Source organism: Catharus ustulatus, chromosome Z (genome assembly GCF_009819885.2).
Source record: "Catharus ustulatus isolate bCatUst1 chromosome Z, bCatUst1.pri.v2, whole genome shotgun sequence".
NCBI lineage: Eukaryota > Metazoa > Chordata > Aves > Passeriformes > Turdidae > Catharus > Catharus ustulatus.
The window spans coordinates 13,466,412-13,492,582 of NC_046262.2; the positions used below are offsets into that span (position 1 = coordinate 13,466,412).

At 41.3% G+C, this 26,171-nt stretch overlaps 2 protein-coding genes across 2 annotated transcripts in view; both read right to left on the reverse strand.

The window, feature by feature from the left end:
- Nucleotides 1–3,583, reverse strand: part of TTC33 (tetratricopeptide repeat domain 33) — a 43,568-nt gene extending 39,985 nt beyond the window's left edge. Inside the window, exons 1-2 of the mRNA XM_033086220.1 lie at nucleotides 3,475–3,583; nucleotides 3,066–3,294 (exon numbers count right to left, since the gene is read on the reverse strand). Of these exons, the coding sequence (XP_032942111.1) occupies nucleotides 3,066–3,286 (221 nt within the window). The 5' untranslated portion in view covers nucleotides 3,287–3,294; nucleotides 3,475–3,583. The remainder of the gene's footprint in view (nucleotides 1–3,065; nucleotides 3,295–3,474) is intronic.
- Nucleotides 3,584–4,623: 1,040 nt separating this feature from the next.
- PRKAA1 (protein kinase AMP-activated catalytic subunit alpha 1) lies at nucleotides 4,624–25,901 on the reverse strand. The gene is made up of 9 exons (XM_033085802.2): nucleotides 25,701–25,901; nucleotides 20,074–20,215; nucleotides 18,217–18,310; nucleotides 16,447–16,591; nucleotides 14,731–14,818; nucleotides 13,622–13,846; nucleotides 10,197–10,683; nucleotides 9,707–9,833; nucleotides 4,624–7,762 (listed from the first exon to the last, which is right to left on the reverse strand). Exons 1-9 carry the CDS (start codon nucleotides 25,831–25,833, stop codon nucleotides 7,518–7,520), a joined length of 1,686 nt encoding a protein of 561 aa, XP_032941693.1. The 5' UTR covers nucleotides 25,834–25,901; the 3' UTR covers nucleotides 4,624–7,517.
- Nucleotides 25,902–26,171: the final 270 nt, after the last annotated feature.

Consider the following 26,171-nt stretch of genomic DNA (forward strand, 5'->3'; position numbering starts at 1 on the left):
TTTGTTACTTCCTAGTGATAGGTTTTTGAGTTTTTTCTAGAATGCTACACAATCCAATTCAGACCTTTTTGTTAACTGTTACCACATTTTGATATTTCAGGAAACAACACACCTTAAGTATTTAATTATTTACAGGAGTCTGCTTATGCTCTACAAATGTCTATTTAAGAAATAGACCACATAGGCCTGAACACTATCACAGCAACTACTTTCTCCCAGAGACAGCAAAACCTATGTGATTTTTTTTTTAAGAGAAAAATCTGTCTGAAAGTTATGTACCCCAACAGCATCATATCACTTCCTGAACTGCAGAGTGTGCTGGAGTAACTGATGAAACCATAAGTTCATGTGAGAACTTCTTTTGAGCCTCAGATATGAATGTCAACTTCTTTAGCATACCTGTTACAAGCCATTGGAGTTTTTTAGCAGTTCTTATAAGCACTTCTGATGAGAGATAGTTCTCCCTAAATTCACAAAAAATGTTTACATTGCTACTTATGGATGAGTGAAGCTTTTGTATTGTTTTCAAACTGACAGGTAATGGAGAATTCAGCTTCTGAGACCAACTGAAGATATCTAAAGCATCAAAAATTACCTGCTGTTCAGTATGTCCCTGCCCTGTGAGTTTACCACATCTACAACAAAATATTTGCCACCGTTTAAAAGACTTATTGCACTTTAAAAAATACACAAAAAATATCAAAAAAGAACATAGAGAAAAGATATCCAAAGCAATTCAACAACATCCAAAGCAAAATACAAGGAAGACACATGTATAACACAAGACAGAAATAATAACATGAATCTGTTTAATATATATAAGTACAGGATATATCAGCAAAAGATTAGATAAAAATATTTAGCAATCTCTATATTCCTGAGAGGACAGAATAGATCTACCTTTGTAGATCAATCTATGATTTATTTGTAGTGTTAAAACTAGAGATGTTAATCGACTATTAATTAGTACATTTTGTGGTTTCAACTATTAATGTACAGTAATTTCACGAATACAAGCCGCACCAATTTGACTAAGATTTTGCTCCTAAACCGGAAATGCGGCTAATAATCAGGAGCGGCTAATACAACCTCAGAAGTGCCTGCCAGAGTGCTGAGCCGAGCAGCTGCAAAGTCGGCATTTTGCGATTGTTACAAATCGCTACTCTGTTGCACCGCGGGTGGAGCCTGGCTCCCTGTAGGCAGCACGGGGGGCGGGGAGAGAGGCGGGAGAGCTCTCTTTCCTCCTCTGCCACAGCCCAGGGGAGAGACGGGGGGAAGCCCGCGCCGCCATTGCTGCGGCCCGGGGAGGGGGGGGAAGCCCGCGCCGCCATTGCTGCAGCTTGGGGAGCCGACGGGGTGCTTTGTCCCCGCCCGCCGCCGCCGCGGCAGGAGCGGGGAAACTCCGTCCCTGCCCGCCGCCGGCGCCACGGGCGCGGGAAAGCTCCGTCCCCGCCCGCCGCCGCTGCCGTAGGAGCAGGGGAAGCTCCGTCCCTGCCTGCCACCGCAGGGCAGCGCCAACCCGGGGTGACCGAGCCCAGTGGCAGCGGCGGCCGGCCCCGAGCGGCAGCACCGGGCTGGGCCATCTGGCCCCGTCAGCGGCCCCTAGCGGGCCGAGCCTGCACAGCCTTAGCTCAGCCAGTAAACCCCGCTCTCCCGCAGTTCTGTTACTAATTGCACGCAGGTCCTCGCTGCGAACGACAAAGCGGCTTATATTCGGGTGCGGCTTATCTATGGACAAAGACCGAAATATTTGCCAACACCCAGAGATGCGGCTTATACTCAGTGCAGCTTGTATTCGTGAATTTACTGTAACTCACACAACTACTGCATTAAATCTATTGATTAATACAACAGCAGGATGCTTAAAATTTATTAAGTCTAACTTGGTCTTAATTTAAACTCAACTTTAAAAGGCTTCAAAATTTTTTTCAAAAATTACACACCTCAGGAACAGAGAAGAATCAACTGAAGTCACTCACTGAACAGTGTCACTACTTGAGTGACCAGTTAAAAGAGGAAACTGTATTTAAATAGTTGAAAATCGGTCTTTTCTCAAAGAGATTTTGTATTTATTCATTACTTTTTAAAAATCAGACCAAATGATACATACAGTATGTTTATTACGATACATAAAGTTGCCTGCTTTGAACCTCCATGTTGTTCTCTCTTCCACATTGCTCAGGGAACCCTTTTAAGCATGACATTTCTTAAGACAAAAAGTTTAACAGCACAAGAGCACCTACTGACTTCTTGGCAATATTTCTACCAGGAAAATAATATCTCTGATCCGGGACAATAAAGCGAAGATGCTCTTAAAAGTGAAGAAAGGATAAAAATTCATAAGTCAAAGAATTATGAAGATTTTAAGGGGCCTACTCTCAGAATTGTTTCTTCCCCCTCCAGTGAAGATCTGGCCAAATTATTAGTTAATACCCAACTTACAGTCCACCTCTTCCTCTTCTAACACACCTCTACTCCGAAAGGATTCCTGCCTGAAGCGTAACAAGAGAGTGGACCCACTTCTGCAGCATCCTTCCGGAGCTACCAAACTCCCAGTACTCAGGAGGCAGTGGTAGCACTCCCTGGATCTGATTTACAAAACACAAGGCGGATCCACAGCACATCAGTTGCTTGGCAGTATTCCCCAGGGCACTGTGTACAGTAGACAGGCTTACTCTCAGGAGAGGAAAAAAGACACATTTTCAAGAGTGGCTAAAGCATTACTTATGGTATGGCTTATCACCCTGCATCCTATTTGTCCTTTCAGCTTTCAAATCCAGACAGTTTTTTAGTCTCTGGACTTCTGCAATCTTTGCTGTTGTAGTCACGAGAGCGTGCAAAGACACGGTGGAATATATACTTTGTTTCACAGCTGACAACACCACCAAAGGCAAAAACTTATCACCAGACAGTAAAGGCAGAATGAAAGAAATTATCCCTTTCCAAATTACTATCAACGCAGATACCAGCAAATGACTAGCAATTACTAGTGTTTCAAGAAGGGATTAACATATCATGCAGCAGTTTTTCAGTCAATGAAAAAAGAGTAAAAACAACATTAGTACCTCCTATTTTCAGCCAAATTTGCACCTTCATCCTTGAGCTCCTTACTTTTCCTTACACAGTCTTCTAAGAGAACTTCCTTTCTTCTCTTAGCTGCAAGCACCCAGTTAGCATCATCATCGTCCCCCAGACCCTTGTCATCCGCAGCTTCTGCTTCGAACTGCTGAGAAGTAGCTTTTGAGACCTTCTCACCAATCTTTCTCTTCCACCCAAAAGAAGCCATCTGGAGAGCTAGGAAGAATGCGTTTTAGTTAAATTAAGGCAATTTAGTTTTTGAGAACACAGCAGGAAAATCACACCTCGTTCATCTCGAAACTAAAACAGTGATACAGAGCGGCACTCTCCCTCACGGAATGGACCCGATCGGCCGGCCCTGAGCAGCCCCTGAGCACGCCCGGCCCTCGGCGGTACCTGCCACTGTCCCGCCGCCTCTCTCGGCTGGAAGCGCCGCGCCCGCCCCGGATCCCGGCAGGAAGCGGAAAGGCGGGGCGGCAGCGCAGGAACCGGGCGGCAGCGAGGGGAGCTGGGGCAGTGGCAGAGCCCGAGGCCCGGCGGCGGGGCCCGCCGGGAGCCGTGGTTGGCCCCGGTTGGGGCGGCGGGGCCCGCCGGGAGCCGTGGTTGGCCCCGGTTGGGGCGGCGGGGCCCGCCGGGAGCCGTGGTTGGCCCCGGTTGGGGCGGCGGGGCCCGCCGGGAGCTGTGGTTGGACCCGGTTGGGGCGGCGGGGCCCGCCGGGAGCCGTGGTTGGCCGTAGTTCGTGAGGCCCCTCCGCTCCGTGGGGACTGAGGCGGGGACGGAGGAGACAGAGCAGGCGGCCCTAGCAGTGCCACCGCCCGAGTTGCTCGAGGGTTCCACAGCCGACAGGGGAAGAGCTCCCGTGTACGGCCTGGGACAGCAGCACCCACCACGGGGAGGCGGCTGCGGCCGGCCAGTCCCCTAGGGAGAAGTGACCCAGGCGGACAAGGACGCTGAACGGGAAAAAGACTACCACAACTAAAATCCGAAAAAAAACCCCAAACAAACAAAAAAAACCCACAACCAAACCCCAAAAAACAGCAACAAAAACATCAAAACAATAAACAAAACAAAACAAACCCAACCCAAACAAAAAAATCTCAAACTCCCTCGTAAAAGATGAACCCAACCCCACATCCCCACCGCACCTCAAACCGAGCAAAAAACCTCAGCAAAAAGAGGTTTTACAGCTGCTCCCTACTTTCAGGGATAATACCGAGAGAAAATTCTACCCATCCCTAGTGCGAGGGGAAGGCTGAGTGAAGATGGGAGACGAAGAGTGCCACCACAGGGGCGCGACAGACCTGGTCAGGCTCAATTCCGTATCAAATTCCTTTTCCGCATCAAGAGTTTAAGGGATCCAGGGGGAAAGGGTCAGGCGGATCAGGCAAGCATAGCTGGTGCACCAGCCTGTCCAGCTGGGAAAGCTGCTGTTATATTGCTGCTTTTTCTATAATTGTAATAGCTGCTGGTTTTAAAATGAGTGTAACAGTTCTTGTCCACTTACAGCACCAGAAAACATCAAGCACACAATTTCAAACAAGATGGTTCAGTATTTCATGTTTACTTAGTTTTTAGTTTTGAAAGTTTAAAAAGTTGTACAGTTAGAAACAAGCATTTTTGCCATTCAGCTTTGTCAAAAGAAATTAACAGGAAGTAGGCACATCTTTTTTAAAGAACAGGACTTCGTATCTTACAATGGTAATCAACTGGTAAAATAAAATTTAGCTCAAAGTTTGTATTAAACATTCATAACAAGACAAACATGAAAGGTTTTCTTTCTTCATATTGCACCACCAAGATGAATTTTTATCCATTACCTAGTGAGTTGTCTTGCACATGGGCAGCCCAGGTTCATCCACGTTACTGAAAAAATTACAACACAAAGACAAGGTAACTCATTGTACTCCAACAGGACTAAGCTTGGGAATACAGAGTAACACACTTTACCAGTTTGTGTATCTGCATAAGCTGCCTTACAACTCTGGCAGCTCTCTTAGTGAAGTTTCATTTCACAGCCTATTGGCAGCTTCTAGTGCAATGCTAAAGGTCTGCAAGATCAGTAGGAACACGTGAAGAAAGCAATTTCAACAGGAAAATCACAGAAGCATAGGAAAGTCACACAACAGGCAACTGGGTTCAACGCGGTTGTTAGTGCCCTTTCTACCCCTCCCCTTCCCTAGAAAAATCTCAATTCAATCAGAAAACCTTTGGCCATCAAAATTGATCTACCATAAAAATGTACTTTTATTTACAACTACATATATTGTACACTTCTGCCAGAAATTTGCTTTAACTTCCTGATACCAAAACTAAGGAAAAACCAGGGTTGTCTTAAAGCACAAGAGGGCCAAAAAAGTATATAAAATTAAGAACTATTTTGCATCTTTACACCTTGCATGTGTTGTAAGCATTACAAGGAAGAGAGAGCATTTACAAATAGTTTAATATATGCAAGTGATCCCAAACCCACTCCAGATGAGGAATTACAATTTAAAAACCTGTGCGTTTGTAGTGTTTATACAAGTGCAACACTTAATAATTCCAAAAGAAAGGTTAACAAAAAAGAACACATTGATTTATTCTGTACATTGGAACGCAATTCTTCTAACATTAAAGACAGACTTTTTTGTAGGATTTGCAGCTGGTCCCTCACATTGGCATCTTAAAGTTTGGGGTTTCAACTTCAAATACTAACTTCCACTTTGAAGAATCTTCCATTTTAAGGTACAAGGATACAGCCAATGCCCCTACAGGGACCATCTGTGACACATGAGGATAAAGAAATTAAATTGTAACTTGCACCCACGTATTAGACAGATCTCACAATCACCCAGTTCAGAACAGTTACAGCAGTTCAAGGGTTTAAGAGCAGCCTTACGTTTCTTCAGATTCTGTGCATGTGAACTTCTGGGCTGCAGCCAGCTGGGCAGGCTTTAAACTGTTTTTGTGTCTGTAGCTAACACCTTCCATGGATAAAAATCTCAGCCATTGGCAAGAATTTCCATCCATTGAAGAGTCCAGGTTGCACTGTTCATAGTAATGCCTGGAGTTCCAGCCTCATCCTGCGGGAGCAACCTTTGAAACTATGTAGGTCATGAATATTATTCTGAAGTGAGCATTTAGTCTTGAATACAAAACTAAGTATTTTATGACTGCTTATGTCTAAGTGCCAAGTGAAAATGGAACCATGGCTAATTATATCCAGTATAAAGAGACTAAAGGTTTTTCATGCAAATACTACCTGTGATTTTAACCTATGAAGTTCAGGATTTTTCCTGATAGGCTTCAAAAACCATAAATGCAAAAGAACTTTTATTATGGGTAATTGTAATCTACCATTAAAACTCTAGCACTCAAATTGTCATGATCAGTTTTCAATGCTCAACTGAAAAGTTAAGACTCTTTAATTCAGTTACATTAAATAGCGAAGTTTTCTATAATGGTCACCTGGGAAAAACTAGAAACCTGTATGTGTAGTTTTCACTTCAAACCGAATACTACACAGTACATCCTAAGTTAACAGGGTAACCAGCTGTATCAAACTATTAACCTATATGTTAAAAACCTGTAAATTTCAGATTCTGGAACAGCATGAATCAGCCCTCAGGCTCTGCTTTTAACTACAGGGAATGTTTCTAAGGAAAAGGATTCTCAGCCTGCAGTAGCAGTGGGGAGCTACTGCACTAAGATAACATGCTCGGACCAGGAGCTTCCTCAGTTTCTCCTCAAAACAACATTTTGGTTTAGTCCGTGGGATGCCACACCTTCTCAGCATTAAGTCTCCTGCCATTGTTATGGACTCAATCTTCTACTCACTGTCCACAGAATTTTCACCCTCAGTTCATTACAGAGCACCTACATGCATTTCCAAGTGGCTGGATTTGCATGCATTTAGTAATTTTTTGATAAAAGAAGTACATTGTAACATATTAAAGCATTCTTTATTATTTTCTGTCAAATAAGGGTGAAGAAACATCGCAGTTTTAACACATTAATGTTAGGAGATGCTGATTGTTCTCAGTCACAACTGTAGAGGGTGACCAACAAATCACACTGAGATCACTGAACTAGTATTTGTGTGTTAACTTACAGTGCATCAGATATATGTATAACCAGAGAAAAAAAACAAGGAGGTCCATCTAGCTTAAATGTTATAGGCAGCTATTTTGCACTCAAGGTAAAATGTTACAAACATTACCCAAAGGGCATGTTATTACCTGTACCTGTGTTATGCTATTGGACAGCAGGCAATCAGAATTCACTCTAAGTTCAAAATAATATATGTTAACTGCCCATAATAATTTTAATCCCCATGCAAGTTGCATTCTGTGGCTAGCTTTTTCAGCGCCTTAGGTAATTTCACTTGATTATAATTGGAAGCATCTGACTATGATTTAGGCATGCTTATTGCTGTAAAAGAAATAAGCCCATCTTCAAAATTACTGTGCTAGTAGTTTAATAAGATTTGCACACATCTCAAAAAACTCTATTGTATGACTCCCTGGTCTTGGAGTTACATCAGCGGTGGAAGAGTCAAGCGAAGAGTTCACTGATGAGGTAAGGGATGTATCTGCAGATTTTCCTTGAGCATCAGCATCTGAATCTTTTTGACAAGACCTATAGTTGCTCACAGAACCTGACCTCTGTGGAGTTGCAGTCCCAGACTTCGCTTCAGTAATTTCATCTGGGAACAAGGGAAGAAAAGAGAAAAATTTGGTATCAGTATCAAATCAGTTCTAGGAAGAACAAGTATCTTCCCTTTCTCACACTTCTAAATCTTGTCTTTTAAAATTGTGATTAATAAAGAAACAGCTTTTGCAAGCTGTATTCGATACAAAATTAAAGCTTGTATACACAGTAGCACAACAGCAAATATTCTTATGCTAATTCTTTCTGTACTCTGAACTGTACTCCTGTATAGCTGTAAACTGTAACAGTTACAATTGTAACTGTACAGTTGTAAACAGATGTAAACTGCATTTACAGTCTAGTTCAGACCAATACTACAGTAATTTCACGACTATAAGGCGCACCCTTTTGACTAAAATTTTCCCCAGAACCCGGAAGTGCGCCTTATAGTCCGGTGCGCCTTATCTGATGGACAAAGTTCAAAAAATTTGCCTACCCGGAAGTGAGAGCTGCGAGCCACGGGGAAAGCTGGCAGGGCCACGGCTGCCAGGTGGAGGCGGGGCGAAGCAGCAGCGGGCACACCCTGGCCCTGTGGAGGCGGAGCAGCGGCAGGCACGCCCCGGCCCTGTGGAGGTGGAGCCGCCCCTCCAGAGGCACGCCCTGGCCCCGTGGAGGCGGAGCCGCCTCTACACAGGCACCCCCAGCCCCGTGGAGGCGGAGCCGCCCCTACACAGGCACGCCCTGGCCCCATGCAGGCGGCACGGCCCCTCTAGAGGCACCCCCCGGCCCCGTGCAGGCGGCACGGCCCCTCTAGAGGCACCCTCCGGCCCCGTGCAGGCGGCATGGCCCCTACACAGGCACCCCCCGGCCCCGTGGAGGCGGAGCCGCCCCTACACAGGCACGCCCCGGCCCCGTGCAGGCGGGACGGCCCCTACACAGGCACGCCCGGGCCCCGTGCAGGCAGCACGGCCCCTACACAGGCACGCCCCGGCCCCATGCAGGCGGCACGGCGCCTCTAGAGGCACCTCCCAGCCCCGTGCAGGCAGCACAGCCCCTACACAGGCACCCCCCGGCCCCGTAGAGACGGCACAGAGGGGCGGCGGTCATAGCCCAGCCCCGTAGAGACGGCACAGAGGGGTGGCGGCCACGCTCCGGCCCCGCCGGATACAGCCGGGCTTGGGGGCCCGCGGCACAGCCCCTGCCGGGTACAGGCGGGCCCCAAGGCCAATGGCTGCCGGCTTGAGGCGGAGCCTCGGCCAGCAACCGTGCGGAGGGAGCTGGGGGCGGAGCCTCGCTGCAAAAAAAAAAGTGCGCCCTATAGTCCAGTGCGCCTTATCTGATCTACAAAGTTGCGAATTTTGCCGACTCCCAGGGGGTGCGCCTTATAGTCCGGTGCGCCTTGTGGTCGTGAAATTACTGTAATTGTATTTTTCATGAACTTATTTCAACAGCTAATTGTTCAATTTAGGTTACTCAAAACAAAACTAGGTCAGCGTCATAAGATTAAGTTCAATAGCCGTTTCCAGATTTTTTTCTATCATCTACTTTCTTTTTATTCTATTTTCGTTCTCTTTTGGGTATTTATATATTATTTGTGTTTTGTGATAATTTATTAGCATCTGCATTCAGAAAACACTGTTCACATGCTTACTTCAGACCTAAATTAATGTTTAAATTTGGGGTGAGGCTCCAAAGGCAGCTTAAGTTGGTCCCAACCTCACCTCCAACAAAGTCTTTTGCACTTCCGGTATTAGTTCTGATGCAGACACAAAATGGAGCTCCTCAGAAGCTGATACAGCATAAAAGCAATTGTTTAAGGGATGCAGCACGTAAGCATGCATCACAAGAACACTAGTCCAGGAAGGAATAAGGAAACACTAATACAGGTTAGATTGGTTTAAAATAAAAAAGGGCAACACTTACTTCACTTCTAAAGACATGATTACAAGTAGAATGATTTCCCATACAACACAATTAACTCAAGTAACTCTTCACATACCATCAATACTACGGAAATCCAGTAAGTATGTTCTGCTGTCCACCTGATACAACTGGAGACTCATTTTGGAATATGCACTTGTTACTGGATTCTTCCTCCGAACACGCAGATAATACGGATTTACAACCTAGTATGAAAGAGATTTGAGTCAGTTAACCAGAACTGCTTGAGAATCACTGCGGTGTTTTTTTGTCCTTTCAACTCACTAGTACTTATCAAGTGACTTCAGATTTCCATTACCTGTTGGATTTGAGGGTTGTTGGGGGGACAGGGGGTTTAGCCAAGAGAAATATATTCCTACACCCCAACAGAAAACTAGCATGATTCTTCTTCCTGTAAGCACGTACAGTCTCCCCCCAAAACCCTTCTGACAGGACAGGCACATGAGATTAGTGCCAGAACACGAAAACAGTTTCAGATGTCTCAGCTGTGTAACTAAACAGCTCAAACCAAAATGCACTGCTGCTGTAAAGGTCTTCTATTTTGTTACCTTCCATTCATAATCGAGTTGTTTGATTGCTCGACAAACTTCAGCCATGATATCATTTGGTCGACTCTGACTCCGGATTCCCAAGTGCCACTTAGCCCGCCTGACACCTTGGTGTTTTGACTTCTGTGGGTTCAGCTCATCAAGGGTGTGGCGAGGACGTGGTGCTTCAGCTACTAAAAATGGCACTCGTTCAGGGTGAGGGCGAGACAGGTGGTGATCATCCAGAAAAGAATCTGGTGGACTTGTTGCCAAGTAGAAGTCTTTGGCCTCGTTCATTATTCTTCTGTTATCTATAATGAGGTGGTAAGCAACAGCTAGAGGGTCCTGATGATTTCGGCTGTACAGACAACTTAGCACTTCCTCTTCAGTGCATTCAAACTTCTCACACACTTCTTTTAAGGCTTCATCATCAATCATGGTAGAGCTATATGATGGGTCTTCAGGAAACAAGTATTTTGGAAGATCCTGCTTAAACCATTCATGTTCCCTAGGTTTAAAAATTTAAAAAAAATCTGAGTATATGTAAGTAAAGAAAACATTTTAAACGGGAAATTCCTTTAAAATATAAAATTAATTTTAATCAGTGCTGGAAGAAAGAATAATGGTTGCCAGTCCAAGACCCTTTGTAACACAGACAATAAAACAGTTCATAAAGTAATCACTGCCTGCACAAGATTTTACTAGACATTTTGCAGGAAACTGAAAAAAAGTTTTTGCTATCTCACAAATTGCTTAGGGTTAAGAATCAGGTGGTTACTATCTCATTTATTATTTCAGTCCCTTCCTCCTCCTATTCTTGTGACTGTTCTACTGCAGAAAGGGCTGATCCTTCTTATTCCCTCTCCTGTTCCCTCCTAGAAATTTCTTCATTCCTTTACTGAATAAGATTACTTTTGCTTTGTTTTTTTTATTTTTAATATAGGAGCAAGTGATATAGTTGAAAGCTGGGTTTCTGGCTTAGCCAAAGTGCCTCTTGACATTTTCAGACCCACAAATCCCCTCTCCTTGAGGGTGCTGATTAGTACTGAACACTGCTCAATAGGAGCAGGCCAGGTCCCAGCACAGTGGTAAAACCCAGGCCTCCTTTCAACAGCATCTTTCTTTCAAACATTCTATCACTTCATGATAAATTGACACTTCTTTGATGTCCTACCTGCATATTTTCACCCGCATGCATTACCACCCGTAACCACACTGCGGTGAGGCCTCGGAGATGATCCAAAATACCTTGTTAATCTTCCAAAAAGCCTAAACTATGCTCCTAAGAAATACCAGTAGAAATATTTTGACTGCCAAGGATGTCCAAGATACTAAAGTTATGGGAATGGGGAAGAAAACATCAGAGAAGAATGCAGTGGAAGTGCCCTTCTGTATCTGTCCCACAGAAAAAAAAAAAAACTTGGACAAAGATGTATAATTGTTAATTGTCTCCCTGAGATAGTACCCAAAGGTCAGTAACAGCTTCAGTACAGAACCCAAATAGCAGATTAAGCTCAAGGCGAATGTTCTAATACAAGAAAAAAGAAAAATAAGAAAAAAAACCACAAAGCACAGCAAATTTCAAAAAACAACCCAAATTTTCAACATGTACAGCAAAAAATGGAACGTGGAAGAGATCAGATAAATCAATATTGAGAACAGAAAAATCAATATTCTGACCAAAAACCATTAGACAGACAGAATTTACAATTATCTTATCTAATTTGCTCTGTTCAAACCTGTTATTATCTGAACACCTTCAATCCCCACACTGGGTGTCAAAACAGAACTGCTACAGTTTAACCCCAGTCAGTAACTAAGCACCACACTTGCCAATTGCAAATAATTTCTTGGTCCTCTCCAGTGGGATGAAGGGCAGAATCAGAAGAGTAGAAGTGCAAAAAACTTCCAGGTTGAGATAAAAAAAGTTTAATAATTAGAAACTTCTTTTAAAAAAATTTAAGGGAAAAAAATCCAAAAATCACGAGAGGTGACAAGGAAACCCAAGAAAAACAAGCAATGCAGATAAAAACAATTGCTCATCACAAAATATCTGATGACCAGCAGGCCAGCCTTATCAGCCTTCCTCTTATTTTTACTGCAGAGTATGGTAGGCAAGTATGCCTGAATGCAAGTATGGTACTGCAGGCATATGATATGGAATATGCCTGTTTTCAGTTGGGGTCAGCTGCTCCAGCAGTGTCCCCTCACAATTCTTCATGCAACCCCAGCCTCCTCTGTTCAGACAGTGTAAGAAGCAGAACAGACTTTGGCTCTGTGCAAGCCCTGCTCAGCAGTAGCTACAACACCCACCCATTATCAAGACTGATTATTTTCAGTACAAATTCAAAACACGGTTAACTTGCATGCACATACATAAAACCCCTACAAGAATTAAGATACTCAATTAAACTCAGTTTGTCCTTTAAACTGTGAGGCGACACATCATAGGGTAGCAGGACAGAGGTGCTTCAGATTCAAATTCCATCTGTGTTCTGTAACCAACATTTTCCAACATCTGTGTAACCACACACTATTTAACATAACTGAGGTAAGTTAAGTCCCCAACCACTCAAAAACGTTTAACAACACTTAGTTCTCATACTGCTTTCATCTCTGAAAGGAAGTACTTCCCATTGTAATGAATAATAAGGATAAGTGTGCCACATTTTTGTTTCACTGAGAAAACAAACATTGCTGATTTCCTAATTTCTGACTCTAAAAGGAACAGCATTTTCACTATGATAGTATCCTTAGAGCTTCTTGTGAAGCAAATTAAGCTGCTGCATAAAGTACGTTTCTCTCAGCCACCTTTTTTTAAATTCGATCCAATGCACATCTGTCAACAAAATCGACTTCTCCAGAATCATCTCTTGGAGTCTGGAGCCCACGATGCTTCTCTCTATGTACAAACTTTAATTTATCAGTACTTGGTGAAGTGATTACCATTCATACACAAATTCATGCCAGTGCTTTGAAGCTAGAAATTGTTGCCTTACATGCAGAATACTCACAGTCTTAACAAACAACTTTCCAGAGCCTGAAGAAATATGACTAAAAGCAGCAGTTATCAGATTAAAGAGTTTCCTCAGACTTTTACAGTAGAGAGCACTGGTTCCTAACAGCAAAGACAATTTTCTTCCCTCAGAGAAATCTATATAGTGCAATTTTTACAAACCATTATGCAAGTACACAGCTTTGCTATGGTTGTCTTAAACCTAGAGTGTTTCAGAACTTCTAAATATAATATAAATAATTTTTTTACTATGACCTCCATTGTCCACTGCAGATCAGCACAATCAGAGCTAAAACCAAGCCATCAGAAGCTGAATTTTTCATCTCAGTCTAGAAAACAAGGACAAGCTGTATAGATAATTTCTTTGTTCTGCATATTTGCGCTACTGTAATTCCAGCATCTTGTGATCAGACATCAGCAAGTGTTTTACCTGATGTCTCTGATTGTTGCTCTCTTCATTGGATCCACTTGCAGCATGTGTTTCAAAAGACTGATTACAGATGGATTCAGGTACTGAGGGGTATAAAAGATACCATCACAAATCTTCTTAAAAAGGGTTGGCACATGATCATCATCAAATGGAAGTGTTCCACATAACAAAGCATAGAGAATAACCCCACTGCTCCAAATATCTACTTCTGGACCTGCATACAACCTGCGGAAAAAAACCCCAAAACTATTAGTAATTTGTGTTTTAATACATTTAAATATGTTTTCTCTCATTTTTTCATTGTATCACAGGAATTAAAAGCACATGAACTGAGAACAATTGATTTTGCAAGCACAATACCATTTCAGTTCTATGCCATGCCTCCCTTGAACTTCAATACTCTTCCCTTTCTAATATTTAACAGGGCACAAGTACAGTCTTTCCTCTCTAATATGTAACAATAATCCACAGTGCAATTTCACACAATGGCAAACAAAAAAAAACCATGCATCTACTACTAAGAAAGCCCATGTTACATATTTTTATCAGTGTTTTAGAGCAATCTGTGCAAAATCAGCTCTCCCCCAAATAGTGGCTGAAAAGTTTAAGACAAGTCCATATACTAGAACATGTCACGTAGACTGCGCCACTGCCAGAGTAAAACAGACATTTGGCCTCCAGTCAACAGGAGGCAATATTAGGGTAGGTAGCCGAAAGCAGACTTGACAATCATAGTTTTCAAAAAGCGAAGTTACCTCCAAAATTATTATCTATCCTGCAGCAGATATTTCACCGCTACTTCATAGCAGACTCTGCCTGTAACTCTGCACCTCAGCTTCCAAGATCTGAGTTGTAAATGAGATTTTTAAAGCAATTCAGGCAGAGTGTACACAATGGATTTGGGGCATTAGACATCACCTCTACCTTACAGAAACTATCCAAAGCTAATTCACAGAAGCTTTAAACATTTTAAAAATTATCAATACAACTAACAGCCCTCAGCTTCTCAGCATCAAGTTTGTCAAGTGAATTAGTTTTGTACTCTTTAGAATCAAACAGCAATATGACTGAAGTACATGCATACGTGTATCCAATAGAAAAGAAACTACCTTCCAGAAATTACTTCTGGTGCAGCATAGTTAGGGGAACCACAGCTTGTTCTTAAAAATTCTCCATCTGACATCATATTTGATAGACCTGAAAGTGTATAAGAGTAACTACTAAAAATTCAGGGAGCAAAATTATTTCACACTGCATATACCACCTAGAACAAACCACTAGTGATTCAAATTAGAAAATTAACAAGTTTATTCCAGTTAAGAAATAATATTGTTTGGAATTACGGACTGTATATATGAGCATGCCACATAATCCTCCATATATTTTACCAGAAATCTGAGTAACATCAATCCATTATTGCCCACAGCCTAGAGATATTTGAGAACATATTCATCCCTAGACTAGAAGTAGATAGTTAAATCTGGATGACACAGGCATGACAGAGTACAAAGTTGCTCTAAGGGAGATGAAGCAGAATAGCAAGATAGGATTTTGGTCATTAACAAGAAAGTACTAAAAACCTCATTTACTTCTAAAATGCCAAAGTGGGAAAAGTTACCACAGAATTCCCTAACATTCTATCGAGAGGTTACACAGAAGAAGGGAACTGAGAAGTAAACATAACTTTACCACAATTTACACTACTACACTATATACCTGGTTCCTGCATCACTGCACTTTAGTTTGCTTTTCAGATACTCTGTAAGCAACAGAAGTGTGCTTTAGAACTAGGCCACCTGCATTCACCAGCACTCAGTATAGTCTAACAGCTGTAGAAAATTTCTTCTGTTTCCTCAGTGAGGCTGCATGATCAAGACTACAAAGACCTCAGTCTCCAAGAAAGAATTATACCCTTTTATGGGTCAGCAGGGAGTATGGAGAGGAAAGAGTACAGCTTGGCTAGCTTTCATATTCTAACATACAAAAGCTTTTATTAAGCTCTTGTTTAATACACCACTCATGATTGAGTGCTACAGTTTTGCTGATGCTAAGTTACCATACTTAATTTCTTCACCATGTGAGCCATTTCACCTAAATAATTTTCTTCACATGAGAAACCAGTATGATTCCCCCACAGCTGAACATCATACTTTTAAAACATACTTAGAATACTCAGCATTATCTAACAACTTTCACTGGAGACTTACATAAGCAGGTTTATGTATGTTTACATTATCCACTGTATCTACAAGAGATCTGTCATGACACAGCAGTATGGATACATTACTATGCTTATCCGGTAGGTTTCCTGACTCATACGGTTCCAAAACTAGCTTCAAGGCTTCTCTGCAGCTGTGTCATAAACAGCTGGCATAAACAAATCAGGAGGACTGGTGTATTTTTTATAGCACTGTAGCTTCTTAAAGATGAACTGCCCCTGCATGGTTCTTCCAAGAGAGCTAAGCACCTACATTTTACGAATGGTGAAACAGACAAGGAGTGAGATTTGAAGAAGAAAGGTCAGAAACTAAGTCTACTTAGCATTTTAGAGAAAATATTGTTAAGTGAGGCCAAACTAATCAGTTCACAATTTCAGCTAGTCACAGAAAAGCCCTCAAAAGAAAGCAAGAAAGCTTGAGATGAAAACAAGTTTAATAAATGTGCAAAAATATCATTTTGCTTTGTATCTATTTTCTTCATGTTCTTCTGTTGTATCCCACCACCAGGATATTAAAGTATACATACTTTATTTAGTACTTCCTTTTGTTATGAACAGGATCTAACACCAGAAATGCAATCAGATAGAAAAATAATGCAATACTTACCAAAGTCAGCTATCTTAGCATTCATGTGTGCATCAAGAAGCACATTTTCAGGCTTCAGATCTCTATGTACTACCATGTGCCTGTGACAGTAATCCACACCAGAAAGGATCTGCTGAAACAGACGTCTACTTTCCTTCTCATCAAGCTAAAAGACAGAGATTTTAAATAATTAAGAGACAGTGGAAGCTAACTTGTTCTTCATTTTTACTTCCCATGATCTAAACTTATAAATTATAGTTATCATTTGATAATTTACACAGGAGATTATCAGAACTTGTAGCAAGCAGCTTCATATCTTATATCATATTTTTTTTTACCACAGCTCTAAAGTGATGCAAACAAAACATACCCACCTACTCAGAAAGTCACTGAAAGTTCTTAATCACAATTTTGAAATTGGGTTTGGCAGATGTTACTTACTCATTAACTAGAAATATTTTTTCTCAAATATTTAACTTTGTCTAGCTGGAATTATCAACAAACTTTGACGTTCAAGCAGAGCACAAGATATAAGGTGGCAAAAGCTGCTGAAATGCAGCACAGAAATTATAAATTTCAGATGCTATTTATGCTATCAGCAGCTAGTCCCAAACAGCAGACACGGGTGGGAATTTCCTACAAAGACCTGTAATCCACATCCGTTTGTCCCAGTAACTGAAGTACGCCATATATCCAAATAGTCTGTAAAAAGTGACTTCACATCCTTCACACAATCTGTTCTACTAGAAGACGGTAATAAGGGCACAATGGTAGCTTTCCAGTAATGAGATGTAGTAGGTGTCAGCTACTCCAACTGGGTACATATTCGTCTGGTTTATTCCCAGCCATTGTAAACTAAAAGATTAGTAGAAAGCAAGAATGCTATGATGAAGTCACACATAAAGATTTGAAACATGTTAACATATAAACATTTGTACTTCCAGAAAAAAAGCAGTCATAAAATATATTCTACTTGACAGCAGCAAAATTAAAACTGAATAAAAGAAAACACATCCACATTTAACAAGGTGTAACCAGTACCCCTTGGTCTCAGCCCCTAACAATTAAAGCCACTTTGTGAGGCAAGCAGCCATTCTGTGACCATGCAAGTCATGTGTCCATGCCCCTTCCCTCATTATCAGGCCCTGGAGGTCAGTGAAGCAAATAGACAAACCAGTTTTCTTCTTTCCCTCCCTACCAGTCTCAAGATTCCCAGGTGCCAGGCTGATTATCTGCTTCCCTACCAACCTTTAGTTCCAAGGCACAGAGCCAAGGATGATGATTCTGTCACGGTATATGGAACTGCAACAGCAGCCAGAGCACAGTTATCAGACCTAAATGGGAATGAAACCCATGACTTCTCAGTAGCCACAGATGCCTTCGTCATCCTTGGCTTTCTCTAAGAACTAAGTGACTTGTGTTCATCCCTATGATTGTCAAGGCTAGAATGTGGTTGTTACATGGATACAGCAAATAAATATTAAGATGTGACCAGATCTACAGAGAGTCTAGGTGAGTAGATATCCCAAGTCGGGTTGTGTAAAAATTCTGTACTACACTACTTATAAATTATAGTACATTCATTCAGCTCATAGAAATCCTATACATGCTAATCATAAATCCTGTGCTACACTAATCATAGTGTTCTTTTGAGAAAAGAAAACTTTTAATTGTACCATTCTGACAAAGATACCCAGAAGTCTGTCCCGTCAATGCAGCGTGACACAGAAAAGTTGCAAATGCAATAACAGAATGCAAGCCACTGATCTGCAGAGCTGGATTACTTCTTACCCTTCCATTTTTACAGATATAATCAAACAGTTCTCCTCCTGAAACATATTCCATCACCATGAAAATGTCAGTGGGTGTACTGATGACCTGGTACCTAATAAGAGAAAGTATATTTTACTCTACATAATCAGTAAAACACTAGTTACATTTAGTTAAAACCAAAGTCATACAAATAATCAGATAAAAATATGCTTTAAAACAGTTATTAATCTATAGCTACTGGAATGACAATATGTTTCAGAAGCTTTTTACTCTACTTTCACTGTGTGATGCAACCATTTTAAAGACTAGCAGGAAATTTGTAACCCCTGTCAGGAATACTAGTCCTTGTTCTTTCAGAGTGATTTCTGTAAGACTGTTTACAGTGCTGCCGCATCAACAGTTTGATCCAGTGAAAAAGGACTTTGCTAGTGATGCAAAAAATACACTTTTCAACATTAACATGCAAAGAAATTCACTTGCCATAAATGAAAAAGTGTACTTAGAGACTAGGAAAAAATTCCTCTTAATAATGATGAATACCAATACTTAAGAGTAGTGATCTCTGGTTATTATATTTCTATCAATCTATTTCAACTAGATTTTAAAAACATAGCTTTGAAGCATTGAAATAACAAGTTTAAGGATAAAATCAGAATTTAAGAGATTTTGATTTTTCTACCTTATGCTTACCAAAAAATTGTTCAATTTGTTCCCTTTAGGAGCATTCCACATGCAAAAGAAAAAAATTTCCCTGTGATTCCCTGAGAAAGAAACTGTCATCTGAAATCTGCAAAACTGTATTTAGTTTAGCAACAGTACAAGCACACATTCCTCTTTCATCCTGGTATGTCACTAGGTGCACTGACACCTCCTATTCTGTTATGGCTATAAGTATGCCCTTTGGACTCATTCACAGATTAACTGAGAGCACTAGCAATTTTGCTGACAATCAGCTCAACAGTCTTCTGAAAACTAGCCCACTGAGGAAGTTGAGTTGACCTTATATAATGTAATTTAGCTTTAGTGTAACAGCTGTTGCTGAATTAAAGGGAATGCAGAGATACGGCATCTGCCAGTGGGGTCTTTAGACAAGATTCTACCAATAAAAAGAACACCCACACTATGACTAAGACAGTGGAAGTCACTCATACTCTGGAAGTGCAGATTATCTTAACAGGAAATTAAGAGTCAAAGAAAATCAACGTTACTTATAATTTATCACCATAGACAAGACAAAAGGGGTCTACTCTGGGCCATAGCTGTTCTCTGAAATCCACTGACGAACTATTGATCAACTAAGAGATGTAATCAGATACCACATTTAGACAAAGGGTAGCCACTACAATGAAAATTTCTGAAATAGCAATTACATTTTTCAAACTTTACATTGTTAATTCAGGAAAATGTTGCAGAGCTCCACCTACACTGAAAAAACATGTATCACTGACCAAGCACATCACTAAAAACATTTTGAGAAAACAGAATAAACTTACTATAGAAATGACCTTTACACTCTTGTTCTTAGTAACTCATTTTCCATGCAGAAAAAAAAAGATCAAGCATAAACAGGAAAAGAAAAATGAAGTAGCCACTAAACTCAGAGATGACTGCTACCAGAAATATCTGTCATGACATTACCTTTCATATACCTGTCCGAAGAATTTCTAAGCAAAGATCTAATAGAAATTCACCAGCCTGCAGTAAAGATCAGCTTTGTGAAAACACATTGCAGAGATCACAGCTGCATACTTTGAAGCTGGCAACATTTCTTACAAGATACCATTTGCAGAACTGTCCTTTAAATGTGTTTCAGATGAGTGAGAGCAAAAAGAGATTACTGGCTAAGTAAGTTTGATTACAGTACGCAAAACTTACAGCTTAATTATATGAGGATGCCTGAAGAGTTTGAGGTTCTGAATCTCCCTGCGGATTTTGCCTACAACATCAAGGCTGCGAATTTTCTGTCGATTCAGGATCTTCACAGCAACTTTATGCCCAGTTAACTCATGTTTTCCAACTGCAAGAAACAAGGAAGTATTTAGTCCAGGTTTTATCTTGATCAGTTAAGACATTATTTCTCCTTTTTCAATGTAGCCAAGTTAAGACACTAACATTCCACATATCCCCATTATGTTTGGGGAAGTTGAAAACCAGATGGTATGGAATTTCTTCAGCCCTACTGCAATTTCTCCCACAATTCTATAATTAAAAGATGCATATATGTAAGAAACTCCTTAAACCGAACCAGCAGAAGTCTTGCAGCATAACATCTTTTGCAATATTGGTTTAAAAAAACCCACAAAAACCAAAGAAACAAAGCATATCCCAAAACCTCCTTGCTCATTAGAGAGAGCATTTTCTCTCACTGTGTAAGTTGCTCTAAGCTTTAGGCTCACTCGGCAACCGATTCAAACATGTTTCCTTGTATCTCTTCTACTTCATCCGCAAGGATCACTCCTATTGCTCCCTCAAGAAGCCCTCTTCAGCCATTGCTCTGAATTACCACTATAAGTACCTGATCAGTTTACTTACAAAAATGTATCTGTCCTTGGAACAGTCTGACAGCTCCTCAGTCAGTTAACACCAGAGTTTTATTCTATTTAAATAAGTGACAAATGCAACATGAAATGCACAAAAAACAGAACAGAAACAACAAAAAACAACGCAAAAATGCAACCTAATGCATTCCTAGAAGTGGAGAAGAAACTAAGGACAGTTTCACTGTTTCTTAAACAGAGGAACTAAAAAGTGTAAACTATTTCACAGTCAGTTATCTCTCTTAAACTCTTTAACGTTGCAAGTGCTATTGGGAATAGTCACAGCAAAGTCCACCAGAATACTTTTCTTAAACCCAAAACACATCCGTAAATACCTCTGTTACTGGAAGCCTCCCTATCTGCATGGCTGTCAGATGCAGTGATTATAATAATACCATTCATTTGCCGCCCTGATTCCTACATTCCAAAAACAAGCCAGATTCTCCAGACACCCACCTGGCTCATCCTTGTCTACGTGAATAGGCATTTGTAATAGAACTGTGCTAAACACAATACTCACTAGAGAATTTAAATAGGTCCTGGGCTTCAAGTTTTCTTTAAATATATCCATGGGAAGTTGTGATTAAACAGCAGTGATCCATAAAAATCTTTCTGTGCACAACAGATAATCCGGATAGAATAAACAAACACCCATCAATCTGTAAATCTCATTCCAGCACAAAAGACATTCCTGCTGCCTTTTGCCTCTGTACGGAGCGAAAAACCAATGCAAGTGAGAAGAAGCTCTTAGCAGAGAGACAGAAGATAATGATAAGCATCTGTAGGCTTATTCTTACAAGAAGACATCGAGCTACAAAATTCTGAATTCCTGCAGGGAACCAAACAGTAGATTACCCAAGATGCAGAACCATCACAATGCTGAACTGAGATATGTTCTAGTACCTGAAAACACACAAGAGCTCTGACTAGGACGAAAAGACATCCCTCATTCAAAGGGACCATTACCTAACAATGGCCACAATAAACAAAGTGCTGGGCTGGCACATTTGCACTACTGAGGAATGCGGGACAAAGCTCAAATCCATAGCAAGTTCTACAGAGACCACAAAGTGGTCAGATGAGTGCCTAGAAATGTATGAGAATTATCTGCTTTGAATCGACCTATAATTAAAGCAATCACATTCCCTTTATTTTCTTCAAAAATGGTGGAGGCTTCAAAGGAAGCAAACACATTATATCACCTGTGTTCAAACCCTCAGGAATAAAGAATCATCATAAAAAATTATTATAATTAGAAAAGCAACTACTCTAACTGTAAAGTCTTTACCCACCCATAATGGGAACTGATGTACCCCAGGAGTATTTGGGAAAAAAAAAACAAAACAAAAAACAAAAACAAACAAACAAAAAAAACCCCAAAAACAACCCAACCAAAAAAAACCTTTAATCAGTAAGCTAAAATGTAACTTTTTTTTCTTTGTTAGTACGAAACAACTTCTTAGAAACCAAGTAAAAATGAATCTGTGCTGTACAAAGTACATTTCATAAGTAACATACATATAACAGCATACATATTTGACCAAGCCTACAGCTTAGAATATAAATACACAGTTCTGATATGTAGTGGGTTATAAAATCTCATGCTCAAGCTGCTTTATTTCATTTCTGGTTTGTCAGTCTACCATAGACTGGAATTCCATCAGCACTCAGAAAGACATTGGAAAGTAATTCATTAGCTATAATCTATGTTCAATATGCAAGGCACCTAAGAAAAGAGCTTTTCAAAACAAGTTTTTCTTTCAAAGTAATTAAATAGTAACATTTGCAGTTGACTGAAACCAATTATAGCAGTCAAAGCCTTCAACACCGTGAGCCTCAAGCCTTAATTTTATTCACTGACTGGGAGAAAACAAGATTTTCTGCTTCTTCAACTCTACCAGCTCTGAATAAATTATTGTAATGAAAACATACTATGGTTCGGTGCAGATGCAAAAAGATCCAAAAAAGCCTATTCTCTTGCTTAAGATATTTCAAATTAAATCTCTATTTTCTTCAGTAATGTACGCCTTTGTTAAATTCCATTTGAAATGACAACAAATCTAGCCTTTTAAGATACAAGTAGCCTTTCCTGGATACAGTTCAAGGTATCTGTTACCAGTAAAACAGCAGATACCAACTGGTAACAGACTGCGGACACTTTTGAATTCCACATTAGGACAGAAGAGAAAGCATCACCCCAGATGATAACATCACGTCGGAAGGTAAGCAGCCAGCATTACCTTCCTGAAAGCTACTTTGCATTAACACTTGATGGAAATTTTACCTATAAAAGGGAACGCACCCTAATCCTCAACTAGCTATCAGTCCTTCAAAATAACCCCTGGGAAAAAACAAAAAGAAATTCATTAAACGAACCTAGTATATTCCTATATTTCTTTTTTTTCTGATAATACTAATTGTCTTCAGGCTTCACTCTGGCTTTGCACAGCACCAAGATTTTCATGACAGTGACAGAATCTCAAAGCAGCAGTGACTTATTTTTAACTGTAAAAGTGCAGGAGAAGAGTCTCTTATCTTGTTCAACAGTTCTTCAATTGGAAAAAAAAAACTGTTTATGAGGCCATGCAGACATGAAATACAGGTACTAGCCATTAAGTTTTTAGAGGAAAAAAATATGAAGGCTATGTTGCATTTAATTTAAACAATTTGCAGCAGGCCAAAAAGCCAATCCAAAGCTCAGAAGGAAGCAGTCTTTCAAGAGTATGAGCTAAACAAATGTTTTCACTAACATGGGAAAAAACCCTAAACAACAGTAGTTCATGCTGTGCAATGCCATCTTTCTGCACAACCTTAGGCACCATACTGATCTGCACTGTCCATTTCCAGGTCTCTATGGCCTTGACCCAGACCACTTGGTTTGCATCCTATACAGAAGAGTGTTGATAGATCTGGAGAGTTTGAACAAATCTTGTATATTTAGAGCCTTAAGTAATATCCTTCATATTCTCAGTTTGGCCACTGGAAGCCCGACTACTCTTCCTTTTATGTAATATTAACTTAAAAAAAGAGTACCTGGAAATTAAAGTTTCCATCTAGTTTCAGCAGAAAACACCAGCAGTGCTTAAAAAATTTGATGGAAATAGGGCTAGATGTTTTACACTGAATTCTAGTAAAGTCTGAACATGAATGTGTCTCACTGGTTTAGATTCAGTGTTCTTCCACCTCAGCTCTTCACTTCAGTGGCATTTTAGCTTTGCCTAGATGCTGGCTAAGAACAGCCCTCTCTGTGACTGTCCATCGAAGCACAGTCAGGTAAATCAAGCCACTCAGAATTAATTCAGAGTGGCACAGCCAGGTGAAAATGATAAACTAAACAGAATCACACTAGTGACAGCTACCAGCAGCCTGAATTCATCTGACAGCAAGAGCAGGAGACCTTTCACAGTTACCAAATAAAGCACTGATTTTCCAGTTTGATTTTTTCACACAATTAGAATAAAACATTCACTTTCAAAAAGCCATATGCCTGACCCCCGACTTTACATGAGCTCAATGTAAATCCCAACTGAATTTTAAGAAATGAACACACATTTTCCACTTTATGTCAATTGATGAAACCATATCACCCAAGAAGGAAATGATGAAAACAAGAAAATAATTGCAGATCTGGTACTAAATGAAGAAAATGCGTGCACAAGAGGAAAACCACTGCATCATAGATAAAATGTTATTTATTAAGCATAGCTGAAGCAAGACAAAAGTAACACAGTACATCTTATGGGAACAAGAAAAGCAGTAGTGCAACAGTGCTCTCCTAAATTTAGGATCATACTAGAACATTGATGGTGTGTCAATTTTAAGTCTTCTGCAGTGTGCTGGGTAAAAAAAAAAAACACAAACACATCTTTGATGCTCCCCTCAACTATGCAGTCTCTCCAATAAGGAAAGAGTGGAATGCTTCTCTTCTGCATCACTTTTTTTCTCTCTACTCAAGGAAATACTAAATTCCCAGAATGGTACCCAGCTGCCAGAGGAGAAGGAGAGAGGATTTATAAGCCTCCCTTGAAAAAGAGACTCTCAGGGTTCTGCTTTCAAAATATTTTTACTGCTTTCCTAAAGCAAAATATCATCCTATTTCCTATACATCAGTAACTTTTTTCAGAAAAATGTCAATATGTTAATATTTGACATGTTAATATTGTCAAATGTCAATAGTTAAAAGAGCTTGTGCAGAGCACATACGATGGATTATCTATAGCAGGGAAACAGCTGGGTTTTATTATGCACCTATCAAGTTAACAAAAAAAAAAAAAAATCGAACCTGAGCCTAGATCTACTCAATTGAGAAAGGATGTTTTTGATTTGCTTGCCCCAATATTTGAAGTTCTGAAAAACAATATAGCAGGAACAGTGTGAACTAAAGCACAGTCCTGCCATCTGTGGTGAATGGCACCAAGGGCATGTTTAACTTCTACCTTATTTCTACTAACCTTCAAATAAGCAGTATGGCATCCATAGCCCTACACTGGAAAATTTTTTAAATCAGAGCTGAAAAAAAAAACTTTGTTAACCACTGGTCAAGCAGATTAAACATGAAGTTTTTCCGTATCTGCACATCAGCTGTGTTACCAACCGATAAACAATCCTAGACCCATCTTTTCACGCGTATTTCTCTGCGGAGAGAGAAATCTTGCCTTCCTTACAAGGGCATCAAGAGTTCGCACTTGAACATCAAAATGCAGTATAAGAAGCTCGCGGACTTAGACTCCCTACTTCCGCGACATGCCCAGAGTTGTTCTAGCAGACGCAGCATTCAGCTCCCAGTGGTTATTTCCGCAAGCACCGATGAGGAAGCTGCTTCTGCCCCGCCGCCGCTTCCCGCCGCGGGACCTCGCGTCCCACCCCGGCACCTCACCCGGGTAAGCCCCGCTCCGAGCGGGCTCCCGGCGCCGGGCCCCGCTGACGGGCCGCCCAAAGCCCCGTGGCCCCGCTCCCGCCGCTCACCCTTCACTTTCCCGAAGGTGCCGACGCCCAGCGTGTCCCCCAGAATGTAGTGCCCGATCTTCACCCGCCCGTGCTCGTGCTTCTGTTTATCCGCCACCGCCGCCATCTTGAGGCAAGGGCCGAGCCTGCGCATAGCGCCCGCCCGCGCGGGCCTGAGAGCCGGCGGGGAGGAGCAACCACAGAGCTCCCGCCCGCACCCCAACCCGGAAGCGAACGGCGCGCTGACCGCCCACCCGCCCTGCCCCAGGACGAACCATTGCGGCTTTCGGGGGGGCCGGGCCGGCCCACGGGCGCCCGGGGGGGACCGGTCCCGCTGCGCTGCAGAGCGCCGAGATGGGGGCGCGTGCGCGCTGCTTGTCGTGAGTGGCGCGCTGGCAGCGAGGCCGCTCTCATAAACCGGATCGACAGTCTGTGTTTCCAGTAACCTTGTAAATTAAATCCGGTTGCTCTCCTCAGTTCGTCTTCACACAT

Bases quoted from the DNA above. Each gene is read 5' to 3' on its own strand.
- PRKAA1 (XM_033085802.2), bottom strand. From the start codon at position 25,833: ATGCGCAGGCTCGGCCCTTGCCTCAAGATGGCGGCGGTGGCGGATAAA. The intron at 16,592-18,216 runs GTAAGAAGTAAT...TCTGTCTTTTAG, and splicing joins ATATCTGTAAAAATGGAAGG to CTTGATGAGAAGGAAAGTAG. The intron at 14,819-16,446 runs GTAAGTATTGCA...ATACACTTTCAG, and splicing joins TGCTAAGATAGCTGACTTTG to GTCTATCAAATATGATGTCA.